The sequence below is a fragment of the Panicum hallii genome, chromosome 1 (assembly GCF_002211085.1).
Source record: "Panicum hallii strain FIL2 chromosome 1, PHallii_v3.1, whole genome shotgun sequence".
Taxonomy (NCBI): Eukaryota; Viridiplantae; Streptophyta; class Magnoliopsida; order Poales; family Poaceae; genus Panicum; species Panicum hallii.
In genome coordinates this window covers 55,527,004-55,543,859 of record NC_038042.1, presented here as the reverse complement: position 1 = coordinate 55,543,859, position 16,856 = coordinate 55,527,004, and the positions used below count along the sequence as shown (strand labels likewise).

The 16,856-nt window shown below is 52.8% G+C and overlaps 1 protein-coding gene across 1 annotated transcript; it reads left to right on the top strand.

The window, feature by feature from the left end:
- The first annotated feature begins 1,769 nt into the window (after positions 1-1,769).
- LOC112872661 (transcription factor ILI5) lies at positions 1,770-2,947 on the top strand. Its single transcript, XM_025935738.1, has 2 exons — positions 1,770-2,125; positions 2,261-2,947. The coding sequence occupies exons 1-2, from the start codon at positions 2,015-2,017 to the stop codon at positions 2,414-2,416; spliced, it is 267 nt and encodes an 88-aa protein (XP_025791523.1). The 5' UTR covers positions 1,770-2,014; the 3' UTR covers positions 2,417-2,947.
- Positions 2,948-16,856: the final 13,909 nt, after the last annotated feature.

Sequence of the window (16,856 nt, the reverse complement as noted above, 5' to 3'; positions counted from 1 at the left end):
TGCGGCCCCCGCGGCCCGGGAGGCTGGCGCGCGACAGGCGTACGTGCCGTGTAACGCGATCGCACGCCAGGGGCGCGTGACCGACCGACCCATCAGATTGGCCGGTGGGTAGGCGCCCGACCCGGGTCGCCGTCGCCCACACCCCCGGGGGCGCGGGGGCACGCCCCTCACATGGGCCTCCCCTCGCCCCGCCCCGCCCCGCCCCGCCCGCCACAAGTGGCAGCTGTCTCGCCCGCCCCACAGCTCGCTCCCACCTATCACGCTAGCGAAGCAGAGGCGGCCAGGCGTCCGCCCCCGGCGCGACCGGCCGGCCACCCGCGCGCCCCGTGTCGTGGCCGTGTCTCGTTCTCACGCCCAGCCTCCACGACACACGGCCGCGCGCGGAGCGAACGAACCCTCGACAGCGCCCGCGCCGCGCGCACATGTTTCTTCTCTCTCGACGCGACGGGGCCGGCCGGCCGGATCGCCGCCGGAGCACCAAAATAGAGAAGGGCCGCCGCCGCGCCGGCGCTGGGGCCGCCCGATACGATCGATCCCTCGCCAGCCTGACCAATCTGCCCGAGCCGGGGGCGCACCGCATGCACGCGCCACGCGGCCGTCACGTGAAAGCGTTGGCGCACGCCGTCCGGTCGGGGCCCTGCCTGAACGCATCCATCCGACATGGCAGCGGCGCGGGGGTTCCACGTCCCCTCCCCCCACCCGCCGAGAGATTTGCGTGCGTTCGGTAGACGCGGCCACAGCCCGGGCGCATCACGCTGCCTGCCTGCCTGCTGGTGCCGCGAGCCCGACAAACTCGGGCGTCCGTCCGTGCGCCCGATCACGCTCCTTGATTATCGTGGCATGGCGTCAAGGCTGTCATTAGTGTAGCATTTTATACGTATTTTTTTCCCCTCTCCTTTGCTGCTCGATCGGATGCTAAACAAAATAGCGTGGTGTGGCGACGACGCTGGAGTCCGCGGACATCAGGCGCACGTACGCCCGCCGCTAGATGCAGGGCACCGGGGGGCGACAGGGCATCTCTCGAGTCTGCTGCCGAACGTGCTGCTCGACCCGACCCGGCCTTTTCTCTAGCGGACAGACACTGTGAAACTTGATCCCGTTTTATTTAAGACTCCCGATGATTAGAGTCGTTGTGCGGCTGCTGCACGTATGCGCGCAGTACAATAATGCGGTTCTGAACTACTGATCCGAAATCTGATCCAGCGAGCAGCAAGGGGCGTGGCTGCAGTAGCATGGATCACGGCATCAGTGACGAAGCGGGGAGCTGACCGCCTGAGGAGCAACCAAAACCCCCCCTTTTTTTCTTTGTTTCTTTGTTCTTGCCGATCGATCGGCCAACACTCGACAAGTCAACATGGGTGCGGGTCGTTGGATCCAGCAAGAGTTTCCTTTTTTTCCCTCCTTCCTTTGATGGTTTTCCTTGTGAATGAATACGGCACCGCGGCAACTCAACTTGGGCACGTGGCAAGTGGCGGGTGGTCATAGCATATTATAGCCATCCGGGGCCCATGGGCTGCCAACCGGTGGGCCACGCATGCGAGCAGTCTCCGCGGTGATTAGGCAGAGAGAGCACGCGGGGCCCAACTAGCAGCCCTCCCTCTTCTCCTCTCCTCTCATCGCAGTCGCCGGCCGCTGCTCTCTTCCTACACCACAACACACACAAATGAATTCCGCTTCCGATCCGCGCGCCCCAATCCTGGATCCACCCCCGACCCAGCTCGTTATAAAGGAACCCTCTCCCTTTCTGTCTCCCTCACAACTCACTACGGCCCTCCAGCTACTGCAGAGCGACCTCCGAGTCCAGCGGCCGGCTAACCCACAGCTTCCCGTTCTCGCTAGCTAGCCAGCCAGTCAGCCCGAGCGAGCCACCGGTGGACGCAGACGAGACGCTAGCTACCTTCGTCCTCAAGCTTATTAGCCTCCGATCCTGCTGCCTGCTGCGAAAAGTGTTGCTTTGCTTGTCCCGGCCGGCGGCGGCGACGTACGACGACGAGAGATAGCTGAGCGAGCGAGGATGTCGAGCCGGAGGTCGTCGCGTGGCAACATCTCCGAGGACGAGATCAACGAGCTCATCTCCAAGCTCCAGGCCCTGCTCCCCAGCTCCCGCCGCCGCGGCTCCGGCCAGGTGCGTCGTCGCCGCTAGCTGCGAACCGACCCTTCGACTCGCATTCTTCGCATCATTCGCTGCGCGTGCTTTTCGTTTCTTTCCCTGTTTAAACAAAGCGTCTAATAATGCGCTTGGCGTGGACGTGTAATGCAGGCGTCGACGACGAAGCTGCTCAAGGAGACCTGCAGCTACATCAAGAGCCTCCACCGGGAGGTGGACGACCTGAGCGACCGGCTCTCGGACCTCATGTCCACCATGGACAGCAACAGCCCGGGCGCGGAGATCATCCGCAGCATCCTCCGCTCCTGATCGCGCCTTCGTGCCGCGCGCGGCGGCGGCCTGCTCGCCGGCCGGCCGCGAGAGGAGGTCAACGGCGACTACTACGACGGCCGCGGCCATTCTCCGGCCGGCCACGTGCGGGCTCAATTAGCTAGCTAGGGTATATATAAATATATATATCTACAAATATGTGTATCTTTCTCTTCTCCCTTTTACTACCTGTCGATCGATCTCCATAGATCTGAGATCATCTGGCTAGCTAGCCCCATACCAGAATGTACTAGCTGCACGCACGCGCATGATGATCTCCCTGCTAAGCTTCACCGGGTAGGACGCTAGCGCTAGGGCCTAAGCAAGCTAAGCTTTATCCACCCTCGCTCCTCACTTAAGCTCGCCGACCTCCATGTGATCTCTCTGTCTGTCCTCCGCGCTAGCTCTTCTTTTGATGCCCTGTTTGTATTGTTGTCCCTGTAAATTTAGTCGGTGGCTTGGATCGAGTTGGCTAGCTCTCTTCAGACAACCGACCGACCACTACTACCTAGAGCAAATTGATTATCATCATCATGGTGTACTGCCCCAGCTTTTAACCGCTTTAATTACTTGCGACGTACTACGAGAAAGTACTTCATTTTTTTTCTTCTCATCACTCATGCTGCCATGGTTAGCTCACCAAGATGTGCAACCGCTCTGTGTGTAAGTACTCTATGTAGATAGCCAGCCAAACGACGATGCCCTCTCACCTCGATCTCTAGCTGCCTTCCATGGCTAGCTCTACTTTCCTCCCGGTGCTTGCTCCCGGCTACGTGCTCTCCGTACGCAGGCACGTGAATTGAAACGCCCCCGTTTACTTGGAGATAGAGTGCGGCGGCACGGGCATCATCCCTACTTGCATTGGCAAGACGTGCATTGTCACGCTCACGCTTGCGTTCGACGGTGTTGTGATGTTACCACTAGCTATAACAAGCTAGCTAGCTACGAACCGACGACGACGGCGAGCGAGCATACGATCGGTGCATGGACGCCGACGGCACGCCACTAGCAGCTTGCCGGGCGTCGTGACAAAGCCCCGTGCCAGCCGCGCGCGTGTCGACCTCCCACCCACTTGGACCTGTCGACCCTCCTCTTAATTCGCCGGCCTGAAAGGAACCGGTCGACGGGCGGATCAGGAAACCAAACGGCCCGCTTCAACTGCGTGCCTCGGTTCGCCTCGGCCGGTAGCGCCCGCGACGCCGCTGTCCGGCGGCGATGACGGCCCCTAACAGACCGAGAGATGCGTGCGCTCCCTCCCTCCCTCGCCGCGGCGCCGCGCGCCCCCACATGCCGCGGTCGACCCATCGGCGGCGAGAAGTCAAGCTCCAGTGCCGCCAAAAGGCGCCGGCCTTTCTTGCCGTCCCAGTGCTTGCTAGCTACTACCTATCTCCTCTAGCAGCCTGCGTACGCCCGGTACCCGGCCTGCTGTGCCTGTGTGCGTTCGTTCACTGTGTGAAATCTCTCTCTCTGGTTTGGCTGCACACCAAACTACTATGGCCACATCCAACGTAGCAGGCGAACGTGCAAACGGGGGCGGCAGCCCGGAACGCGCACGGCTCTTTCGCATGCATACGCGTGAACAGTGGCTCTCCTCTCCTGCAAGGGGGGTTATTTATGGACGCATGTGCCCTATCGCAAAGCAAGGCCCGTTTACGCGCTAAGATAGACGATGGCATGGCCGGTCACGCACCCCGCCCGGCACCATGGCTAAGCCCTGCAAGGAACCCCACATGGCACCAACAGTAGTGGTGCGCTAGCCGTGGAGGCTGCCCAGGGACACACGACGAAGAAAAGAAAAAAAGAAGGGTAAGACGACTTTGCATTCTTTATTCCCGTCGTCGTCGATCTTTCCTGGGCATTCGAGCACGTATGTCCTTGTCGGCCATGGATCGGCAGCTTTGTTATAGTTTTGGTTGAAGCTATGTGTGCAGGTAGACGTACGTAGGTAGCGTGGTAGTGGTAGTACTTAGCGTTTGGTCGATCTAGCAGTAGAGGCTGGAGTGGAGTGGAAGAAGCGAGCTAGCTTGCTGGGAGGGGTAGGCGGTGCAGTAACTACCACTACCAGTGCAGAAGAGGAGGTACGGTCCAGGAGGCTGGTTGGTCGTGGATGCGGGGCGGCAGGGCAGCCAGCGTCGCGTGAATAGAACTATTGCGCGCGCGTACGGCCTCGGCGGTCAAAAAAACGCGAGGGCGAGAGCGAGGACTGCTCCTCCCGCGCCCTGCGTCTAGTCAAGATCTGACCACTCAGAGCTAACGACTGCCTGCCAGTGCCAGAGGCATCTTTTCACATGAGAAAGTGGCATAGTAAATCTCTGCCCGGCCGGCACTTTTAGGCCCTGGACCAGCCTACATCATATGTTGCCATCGGCCAGCAGCTGCGAGTGCCCTCCGTCCGTCAAATTTTTTCCTATCCTATTGCCCTTTTTTATCTGATGAAAACCCGATGGATGGAAAGGTCGAGCGGCGCCTGTTGCACACTCGCGTGTCATCTGCATGCTGGGAAAGATCGACCTCTACCGGATCGAATCCGCTTGCATCTGCGAACGATATTCCTGACACACGCTGCGGAAAGTCTCGGCGCCCGCTGCCCCCCCGGGCCAGCAGCTGCAGCTTTCCAGCCAAAAATGATTGCCCCTTCTTTGACCCAACACGGCACTAGCGCGATCGGGTACGTACTTGGGCATGTACGCGCGACAGGACCGCGACGACCTGCGTACAGTGCATACACGTTCCGGCGCCAGTGGAAAATGTGCTGGGCGCAGGCGCTAGTCCGTAGTGCCAGTCCAGTCCACTCCAGCAGCCGCGCGATATACACATATATATCATATATGATATCGGCCTCCAGGTGCGGCCGCGCTGGTCAGAGGCGAGGCGAGGCAATGCACAGCAAAGGACAGCGGCATGTGCCGCGGCAGTGGTTATTCGTGGTCGCGGGAGTGGCCGGGCCGGCGCGTCGTCCCTGCCCTGCCTGCGCAGGCGCCGCGGCGTCGTGGGAGCAGAGGGAGGGAGAGAGAGTGGGGGAGAAGGACAGGGCGCTTTCGGCGGCCCCACGCCGGCGGAGGGGGGGGCTCGTCTAACGGCCGGCCGGCAGGGCAACCAGACCAGCAGGAACCACCGCCGGGCCCGGCCCCCGGCTGCGGTGCGGTTACAGCGGAGCGGTTGGGCGCCGCCGAGGGGACGGTTAAAAAGGCTGCAGGGGCCAGGGACAGACGGGGGCTGGCAATGACGGGTTCGCCCCTACCGGGCGTGGCAACAGGATCGGAAAAAGGCTACGCCGCGCTAGCGCCCGGTAGGGGCGGGACTGGGAGGCGGAGCCTGATCGAACCACGGGCCGCTTCCCTAGCGCGCGCGGCAGTTGCGCTGAGGCAGGCGATCGCAGGGCGGCCCAGATTGCCACTCGCAGAGATCAGCCAGAGTAGAAGCAGGAAAGTTAGCTAGGGGTAGGAAAGGCTACGCTGCCCATAGTACATGGTTCTGCAGAAGGGAGGCGTGTGCAAATTTGCACGTACGTACGGATCAGTACTTGTAAAATGTGGCGGGTATGGCCTATGGCTTAGCTATACGGAGTACAAGTGGCAGTCTTTGGGTATACCAGCTGTTTGTACACCAAGAAAACTTCTGGTGTCAGTGTCGCTCTCTTTCTTCTCTATGCTCTCGTCAAAAGTGACTCTTCGGTAATTCGGTTTCAAAAAAAAAAAAAGAAGAAGAAGAAGTAGCTAGCCGTTCTAGAGGCGCGGCAGGGCCTAAATCCTGAAGATTTAGGGGCCCAGGGCGGGAGTAAAACATTGGACCCTCTTTAATATTTAATAGTAGTAATAAAATAATATTAATAAATATTCTATGTGCATGAAGTATTTTCTACATTTGCTTTAAAGTTTTTTTTGTCATTTCTAGATGCGTAGTCTTGATGATTATGACTATGCTGAAAATTTAATAAAATAGTTAGTAATTGAAAGTAAAGCTGGTACAGAACCATGAATATTTCGTTAATTTACAGAAATATTATGTATTACTAGGAAGGACTCTCCAAAACCAAATATCATCTATCCATCACTAATGTCCAATCAATCGATTATTATCTATCTATTTGAATGAACATTCGATGCTGATATGCTTGTCACTCATAAATCAAAGATGAAATATCAATTCATCTAATTGTCTAGATCCCGTGAGAGCCAGGGGCTTAGGGCAAAATTAAAAATTCCTACCTTCTCTTATGCAGTTGCAGCCTTGCTTTGCTAGCTGCCTGCTTACTTGCGGCCCTGGCTAGTACCGGTCTATTCTCTGATTGAATTGGCAACGGGGAGACTGAAAAACCACGGACTAACGGAGGATCTTAGCAGGCACAGATGCGCTATGCCAGCATACAGCGTCGTTATCTTTTCATTCACCGAGCATGTGCAGCGTCGTGTATACTTGTTATCGCCATATTCTGGACGGGCCAAAAGCGGGCCGAGGAGCAAGATGGGCCTAGGAGAAGGTTACGGTAAGCTTGCGGATCGGATCCTGTACGGGTGTTTGGGGCCAGTAAGGCCGTGTAAACTCAGATTTAGGCAGTTAGGATTCGTGTCGTGTTTGGTTAGGGTTAGTTAAAGAGAACAAGTCTACGGACTATAAATATATACCACGAATAAACAAGAAAGAGAGATCATTCATCAACAACTCACGGCGCATCGCCTCCCTTGTTCCAGGGTTCTCATCGGGTAAGTGCCATGTGGCCCCGATCACGCTCTGCGTGATCGGGGAACGCATTGCCCTTGTTTGTTAGTTTCATATGTTGCTCGTTCTGAAGCCTTGTAGATGGCGAGTAGCATTAGTTATCATAGCGCGCCTAGAGTAATGTTATTTTATTTATATTGTGATCATGCTCTGTTCGTTGCTCTTGCGCGCTTTGCGATCATCGTGTTCGATCATGAATGCGATGGTTGCATCTTGCTTTGTTTATGTTAATAGATCTAATCCGTTATGGCTAGTTTCTATCCATTAGAGATTTGGCTCGATATGTGCATGATTAGGCCTTGCAAACGAGTTGAAAGTTCCGGCAGTATGCTGGTATCGGATCGTAGCCCGAATATAGGTTTCCCTAGTAATCGGCTCCTCAGCTGTTTTTAGGACCTTTGTTTAGGTTGTTTGCTTCGATGCTTTTGCGTATTCGTTAGGCTCAATTACGTGTAAGATGTTCCGACCGTGTAGTGAGGGCTCAGTTATCGTGGATTAGATTAGATCGATGTTTATGAAGCAAGCTTTATCTCATTATTATATATATATTTTGCCTGTCCCAAAGATCCGATCCGGTATTGATGCAATCGGCTCTTTATAGCCGATACCGGGGAGGAGTGATGAGCCGATCACGGCTCGGATTAACCTTTATAAGTGTCTGCGCTTGCAGGAATTTTACGAATCACACCTTCCTGATCGGGTGCAGGATCAGGTGGCACGCCTAGCGACTCCAAGCCAGGGTGTGCGCCAGATCGCTGGGCCGTTGACCGAGGGACCGGGGCCCACCAGCCGTCCCGGGAGCCTCCCGGCTCCTCGTGTTGCCTATCGTTGCTCGCCGGTGGGTTTTGATCGACAACACATTCTGGCACGCCCAGTGGGACACTCTTCATCGACTTCGTCATCATCATCGGCATCATCTTCATCGACTCCGTTATCTTCGTCGACCCCGTCAGTGGTGGTCAACAAGATGACAAGGGACGATCCAATCACTTACGAGAAGCTCTCTGCTGAACACAAGCAGAGGTACGATGAAATCAAGACTCAATTTGAAGCCGATCTCATCGGCTCTTTCGAAAGGACTCGCAGCCATGGTGTCAGGTGGAAGGGATTTTCACCTGAAGGAGCTCTTGATGGAGTAGATCTATCTGTTCCATCTGAAGATCGTACTAGAGCGCTGCGTCAGGAAGTGAATTATGCGGTGGCTCATTCATTGCACCGACATTCTGAAAGTTTGGTTAATGCTTTCGAGCGTGTGGCTCTGCGTGTGGTCCAGGAGATTATGAAGCATCAACATTCTCCAACCGGGCCCACCTTGGGGAGTCATAAAGGAGAACTGCCGTTCCAAACCAGACCTCCATTACCTTATGCACTTGCAGCTGCAGAATCCCATGGTGCTCCAGCTTATGTAGTTTACAAGGTGGGTGGTGACTCCATGGATCACCAGTTCTTCAGCGAGCCACCTAAGAAGATCCCACATGGTTATGTATGTGCGTACATACCGGACAGCAACAACCCGGTACATTCTGCACAGAAAGCAATTGGAGGGGTTTCTGGAGCTAACGCGGACAAACAAGCGTGGCTAGCGACTTATGCTACCGGGCCGAGTCATGACAGTATGCACTCGGCCCCTGGGTCACAAACAGCGGAGCAAATCAGCACTATCTTGAGGGATCAGTTTGGCATATTACCAAAGAGGAGAGCGATCGGCTATACTAAGCCGTATCCAGGTGATTATGATCTAATCCCATTGCCACCCAAGTATCGGCTCCCCGAGTTTACCAAATTCAGTGGGGCAGAAGGTTCTAGCTCTATCGAGCATGTGAGCCGATATTTGGCACAATTGGGTATGATTTCTATATCGGATCCGTTGCGAGTGAGGTTCTTCTCACAATCGCTTACAGGACCAGCCTTTGGATGGTATACGTCACTAGGTCCTGATTCTATCCGTACCTGGAAGTAGCTGGAAGAGCAATTTCATATTCAGTATCATTCAGAAGCTGCGGAAGCAGGAATTGCCGATCTGGCGCAGCTCCGACAGAAGCGTGGAGAAACCGTAGCAGAGTTCATTCGACGCTTCAGGGAGATGAAGAACAGGTGCTATTCAACACGGATCTCAGAAAAAGAAGCTGTTGAATTGGCATCAGTAGGATTATTAAAGCCGACCAGAGATCTGGCTTTTCAATTGGAATACACCTCTTTGGCGCATCTGGTCCAGAAACTGTCGACGTATGAGTAGCGTCATCCTGAGTTATACCAAGAGAAATTTAAGCGTCAAGTAGCGGTAGCTGACACGGAAGAAGCCGATGACTCTGAAGAGGAACTGGAGGTATCGGTTGCTGAGTGGGCTCGTGGTGCAAATCCTGTACCTTGTAAGTGGCTGAAGCAAACTGGTCATGCAAAAGGGTTTGATTTTGATGTGAGCAAAGTCGAACAAATCTTCGACTTATTATTAAAAGAAAAGTAGTTGAAGTTTCCAGAAGGACATAAACTTCCCACGGCACAGGAGTTAAAAGGAAGATCGTATTGTAAATGGCACGACTCCTTTACCCACGGCACGAGTGATTGCAAGGAGCTCCGTCGGCAAATCCAATCGGCTATTGAACAGGGCCGATTGATCCTGGGACAGACCGCCATGAAGGTAGACACTCAGCCTTTTCCTGGCGTAAACATGGTGGAACATCATGACCGGTCTGCAAGGCGACAACTAGACTTCGCGTTCGGCATCAACATGGCAGGGGTGGCATCGCGACACCAGGCCAAAAATAAGGAGGCCAATCCCAGCAATTGGCCCCAAAAGGAGAAAAAAGAGTATGTTTCAGAAGAACAAGTAAGGTATGTAAGGAATCGACAACCAACTTCTTCTGATCTTCTCAGGAAATATGAGTACCAGTACCAGCAGCGCCTCCGGCGGGAATCTGAAGATGAGGAATATGAGCATCGCACCGGGAAGCGTTTGAGGAAGCATGAAGATGCTCGTGACCATTGGTACTGCCCATTCTTCAGGTACTGTTGGGATTCCGGTATGAACCGACTGCCTACTATCAAGGATTGCCCAGAGTGTGGATCTATGAAGCCAGAGGCAAGGGAGTCAATTTTCGGGCGGTTAGGACCTGCGCCAACTCAGCAAGAGCGGGTTCGATCACCATGAAGGGAAGATGAAGAAGAGGATAGGTATCATCGTCCACGTTGGTGCCCGGATGGACTAAACCGTTAACAAAAGCGCAGGGTTCAGAGGCTGCGTAGTTTGGAGGAAGCTGAGGCCAGATACATCGAGACATTGAAGAAGGCGCGACCGGATCTTGCAGAACAGGTTCATTATGTGCAGGAAAAGAAGCCGCGCGCTTCAAGGAAAGAATGGCGGCCCAAGTCGACGAAAGCCGATAAGAAGGTATCGGCTGATACAAACATGGTTTTTGTACTTCCTGCAGAATTCCATGCTCGGACCTGCGAAGAGCCATCAGTAGCCCAGCTTGATTTGGGACCACGGCCGGTGATATTCGAGAAGCCAGAAGCCAAGAATTACAAGCACTTGAAGGCATTGTATCTTAAAGGGTATATCAATGGTCAGCCCGTTAATAAAATGCTGGTGGATACGGGAGCGGCAGTCAACATTATGCCATACTCAGTTCTGCGCCATTTGGGGCGGTCCACCGGAGACCTGATCAAGACTAATGTCACGTTAAGTAATTTTAATGGGCAGACTTCGCAAGCTCAGGGTGTCCTCAGTGTAGATCTCACTATTGGGAACAAGACCGTCCCGACTTCATTCTTCATCGTCAACAGCAAAAGTACCTACAATATCTTACTCGGCAGGGACTGGATTCACACCAACTGTTGTATCCCCTCTACAATGCATCAATGTTTGATCCAGATGGAGATGAAGTGGAAGTAGTTCAGGCAGACGATTCAATCGAGATCTCGCATGCCGCCATGAGCATCTGGGATGCGGAGGATCAAGAGTCGATTTCAGGGATGAGCTTAGAAGGGTGTGATCGCATCGAGGCTACAAAAAACGGAGTAAGGCTGGTCTTATCCACTGGCCTTACGGAATAGGAAAGCTGCATGAGGAAAGTCTTTACGATGTACCTATTGAGGCCAATTCGCGCAATCGGCCCCAAAAAATTGAATTTTTGATAACAGGTGTTTTACATAGTTGTTATGGAATGGCTAGCGCTGACAGCCGGCCTTATTCTTTTCATAAAAACTTGGAAAGTAATGAGATATGTGGATCGGCCGATACTACCGATCGGCTGGAATTCGTTTTACTATCTTGTCTTCCCATTTGCAGCATTGATCTGACAGAGGACGGGAAGTTAGGGTACGGTTTCACGTCGGCTGATGAACTTGAAGAAATAGATATTGGCCCTGGGGATAAGCCGCGGCCAACGTTCATCAGTAAGAAATTGCATCCGTCTTTGCGAGAGCCGATGATAACTCTATTAAAGGAATATGCCGATTGCTTTGCCTGGGATTATACGGAGATGCCTGGGCTAGATAGGAGCATAGTGGAGCATCGGCTCCCTCTCAAAAGTGGATTTCGACCGTTCCAACAGCGCATACGTCAGATGAAAGCTGATGTCTTGGTCGAAGTGAAAAAGGAAATAGAGAAAATGATAGAAGCTGGATTTATCAGGGCTTGCAGATATGCCGAGTGGATTTCAAGTGTTGTACCCGTACAGAAGAAAGATGGCCGGTGGCGGGTTTGCGTGGACTTCAGAGATCTCAATAGGGCCACTCCGAAGGATGAATATCCAATGCCTGTTGCAGAAATATTAATCAATGCGGCTGCCGGTCACAAGATTTTAAGTTTCATGGATGTTAATGCTGGATATAACCAGATTTTCATGGCCCCAGAAGACATACACAAAACTGCATTCAGAGTATCAAGAGCGGTGGGTTTGTTCGAGTACGTGGTTATGACCTTTGGTTTGAAAAATGCCGGTGCAACATATCAGCGTGCCATGAACCACATCTTCCATGACCTGATCGGCAATCTGGTGGAAATCTACATCGATGACGTCGTAGTAAAGTCAGCTTCGGTCGAGTGGCATCTGGATGATCTATGGCAGGTTCTGGAACGAACTAGAAAGTTCGGGCTCAGGATGAACCCAAAAAAATGCACCTTTGGTGTGACAGCCGGGCAGTTTTTGGGTTTCCTGGTTCATGAAAGAGGAATAGAGATTGGCCTAAAAAGTCAGGAAGCCGTGCGTACTATGGTGCCACCCACTACCAAGAAGGAGCTCCAGCAACTTATCGGCAAGATTAACTTCGTCAGGAGGTTTATTTCTAACCTATCTGGGCGGATTGAGCCCTTTATGGAATTAGTGAAAATCAAAACCAATGAAGAGTTCCGCTGGGGGGCAGAACAACAACGGGCATTCGAGGAAATCAAAGAATATTTGTCGAAACCACCTGTGTTAGTGCCACCACAGCAAGACAGGCCATTTTACATATATTTATCGGTCGGCGATACCTCTATTGCTTCAGTGGTGGTGCAATTGTACGATGGCAAAGAGAGGGTGGTGTTTTATCTCAGCAGAAGGATGTTGGACGCCGAAACAAGGTACTCTGACATGGAGAAACTTTGCCTTTGTTTATTTTTTACATGCACCAAGCTTCGCCACATCCTGCTATCGGCTGAGGTAATCATCATTTGCAAATCGGACGTTATAAAGCATATGCTATCGGCTCCTGTGTTGAAAGGCCGATTGGGAAAGTGGATGTTTGCATTATCAGAATTCGACATCCGATATCAACCCGCGAAGGTAGTTAAAGGGCAGGCGTTGGCAGATCTCATTGCTGAGAGGGTTAATACCAATATAGCAGCGCTTTCCGTACGAGCCTGGGCCATGTACTTCGACGGATCCGTCTGTGGAGATGGATGTGGAATCGGCATCTTGCTGGTATCGCCTCGGGGGGCAACGTACTCTTTCTCGATTAGGTTACCTGCCATTTGTACTAATAACTTTGCAGAGTACGAGGCGGTACGTAAAGGTATGGAATTGCTTCTGGAGGCTGGAGCTGAAGCTGTAGAGGTCTTTGGAGACTCAAAATTGGTAATCTCCCAACTCACAGAGGACTACAGGTGTGAAAGTGAGCTATTATTTCCGTTGTGGGTGCAATGCCAGGAATTGATAGTCCAGTTCAGGTATATAAACTTTTATTGGATACCTAGAGCTCGGAATGTAGAGGCCAATGATCTCGCGCAGCTGGCTTCAGGATATAAAACCGATGGGTCAAGTCATCAGGTGTACTTCCTGGACCAGGGAGATTGGAGAGCCGATATCTTCAACTACTTGAAGGATTCGGCTCGGGGGGCACCCAGAAAGATACGGTATAAAGCCATGAGGTATGTCCTGATAGGAGATGATATGTTTTACAGGACCTTGGAGGGACTGTTGCTTAAATGTTTAGGGCCGATCGAGTTCAATCGGCTCCTGCATGAAGTTCACGAAGGAACGTGCGAGACTCATCAGTCAGCTCACAAGATGAAGTGGCTAATCAGGCGATCAGGATACTACTGGCCCACTATGCTTGAAGATTGTTTTAAGTATTATAAAGGGTGTCAGGCGTGCCAGAAGTTCGGAAAAGTCCAGATGGTACCAGCGTCCGTAATGAATCCCATTATTAAACCGTGGCCGTTCAGAGGCTGGGGCATGGATATGATCGGCAAAATTAATCCTCCGTCTAGCAAGGGTCATCAGTTCATTTTAGCTATCACAGATTATTTCACCAAATGGGTAGAGGCAGTCCCGATGAAGTCAGTAGCATCCAAAGATGTGATTCAGTTCGTCGAGGAATATGTTATTCACAGATTTGGGATTCCACAGACTATAACGACAGATGGTGGCTCGGTTTTTATTTCAGAAGAATTCAAGAAGTTTGCTGCTGATATGGGTATCAAGCTGATTAGGTCGTCTCCTTATTACGCTCAGGCGAATGGGCAAGCTGAAGCATCCAATCAGAGCCTTATCAAGTTGATTAAGAGGAAGATCGATGAATACCCCAGACGCTGGCACGAAGTCTTGTCGGAAGCATTATGGGCATATCGTATGTCTTGTCATGGGGCGACAAAAACATCCCCTTATCATTTGGTTTACAGGCAGGAAGCCGTGTTACCATGGGAAGTTACAGCCGGGTCCAGGCGCATAGAATTCCAGAATGATTTGTCTGCTGAAGACTATGCTACTCTGATGAGTGATAATGTGGAAGATCTCACAGAACTCAGGCTGTGGTCACTAGAGAATATTAAGGAGAATAAGGCTAAAGTAGCTCGTGCATATAATAAAAAGGTTAAACCAAAGGAATTTCAAGTAGGAGACTTGGTTTGGGAAGCAGTATTACCATTGGGAACTAAGGACGCGGCATACGGCAAGTGGTCCCCAAACTGGTGTGGGCCGTACAGGGTTGACCAGGTCCTACCTGGGAACGCGTGCATGCTTGAAGAATTGGACGGCGTCAAGTTTCCAGTAGCAGTCAACGGCCAACACCTTAAGAAATACTTCCCAAGTATGTGGGCTAACGAACAATGAAGCCGATGGCACCCATCAGGCAACTAGTAACCAGTAAGCCGATGGCACCCATTAGTTGACGACGTTTGGCGTTGGCAAGACAGGAAACGGAAAAAGGGCCGACGAGCGTGATCGGCTCGTACGTTAACAAAAGGGATTAGAGCAGCCGATGCAGTGTCATCGACTTTAGAAGTCTGCTCGTGGCAGTCAAGCATCATAAGTTATCAAATAGCCGATGCGTCACCATCGACTTTAGGTTCACTACATAAAAACACATAAGAGCACAAAGTTTATCTTGGACAGGTTTGCTGAAGGAAAGCATCGATAGCAGCAATAGCATCAAGGTGGATGCGGTCAACCTCAGCAAGTACCGCTTCATCCTCTTCGTCCGCCCCTAGCACCACCTGTTTACTCAAGCTGCTCAGCTCGGTCAAGTCCGTCTTCAGCTCGGCAGTCAAAACTTCTGCCTCCTGCTTGGAACCCGCGATGAGATCCTTCTCCTCCTGGATGCACTGCTTGGTGGCCCGGACTTTAGCTTCAAGGTCTTCCAGTTCTTTCTCCAAGAGGCGAAGCCGATGGGCAGAAGCAGATGTGTCAACCTTAGCATCGAGTGCGGCCTTTTTCTTGTTGATCGACTGACACATCTCAGCGATGATGGTCCTTAGGAGCGATTGGGAACGCCGAGTCTCGATCCTGCGGCGAGCTTCTGCCACTTTCGCTTGGAAGGAAGAAAGATACCCGGCCGGCAAGAGCTTGGCCTGGAGGCTCACAGGGAGCTGGGAGTTGACCTCATCAAGGATCTGCTTGACTGCACTGGAATCTTGAATCAGGGCGGAGATCGGACCCGATAGAAGATCCTTCACGTGGAGGAGTTGATCGGCAGTTCTGGTCAGGCCCAAGGGAGAGTCATCGGCCTCCAATATGGTCGACCCGATCGAGGCAGGGTCGAACGCATGGAGCTCTGAAAGATCCAGGTTCTGGAGGAAAAGAGGGTGAGCCAGGCATTGCGGGAGAAGACCAAAATAATTACAAAGAAAAAAAAGGCATACCAGTCCTGAAAGGGAAGTAGCAATGGCCAACGAGGGACCGATCGGCTCCCGGGGGTGCATCCTCTCCGAGGGATGAACGGTGGCGGCAGAGGCCATACGAGCCACACCTCCAGAAGAAGAGGCGACGGCTGACGAGGTAACAGGCGGCTCTGCGAGAGCAACAGCCGATGAGATAGCGGTCGGCTCTGTCGGACGTACCTCTCGTGCAGGGGAATCGGCAATAGCTAAGGCGGCAGAAGGTCCTTCCAGACAGGGGCCAACAAGGGATGTAGTCACGACCGGCACCTGCGGTCCTGGTGAAGCAGCTGGGACATCAGCCGATGCAGAAGGGTCTTCCAGGATTGTTGCACCAGGATCACGGAGAGTGATCAAGGCCCTGATGGGCACATCCACGTCCTCTGGCACCTCCGAAGATGAGCCCTTCTGGCATTGGGGCTCCTCCCCGCTGGAGACTTCTACAACGGCAGGCTACAAGAGAAGAGAGCGTAATTAAAGGGGACATGAACAAAAGTCCGATTGCAAAACAGGAGGAGGGGCCGAACCTGGTTGGTGACTGGAGATGATGGATTAGGGGAAGACGGCGCAGCTTCCTTCCGGACCTTTTTGACAAGAATCTTCCTCGTCTTAGCGCGGGCCCGGGGGGCAACAGCTTCAGAGAGTCGTTTTCGCTTGGGGGTCAACTTAACGGTGTTCGGCTGAATCTGCATCACGCTTTTTGAAGGAGGGGGTGCATTCTTGCCAAAGAGGACCACAGGAGCAACCACCCGGAAACAAAAGGGCGATCCATCGTCGTTCATCGGCTCTGGGCCGTCCTCTTGCTGCAGAAATAAGAAATGGATTCAGGAGGGGTCTAGCAAAAGTTAAAAGAAGAAATGTTAATCAAGAGGCGGTACCTCTCCGGCGGGAATGTCATACTCGGAATGGATCTGCTGTAACATCGGACCCAGAGCTCTTCGGAAAACGAGAGTTTTCCACATCGACCACCATCCCTCAAAGTCGACAGCCGAAGAAGGAAAGGTAAAATTGGCAGGGACAGATAAGGGAAGGTCTGTAAACAGGCTGTAGCACCTTTGGGTGGTCAAAGCATCAGGGAGGTCCACCCTGTTTGATGTCAACAGGTGGAGAAGGAAGTAGGGAGGCACCTGCGCAAGACCAAACTGC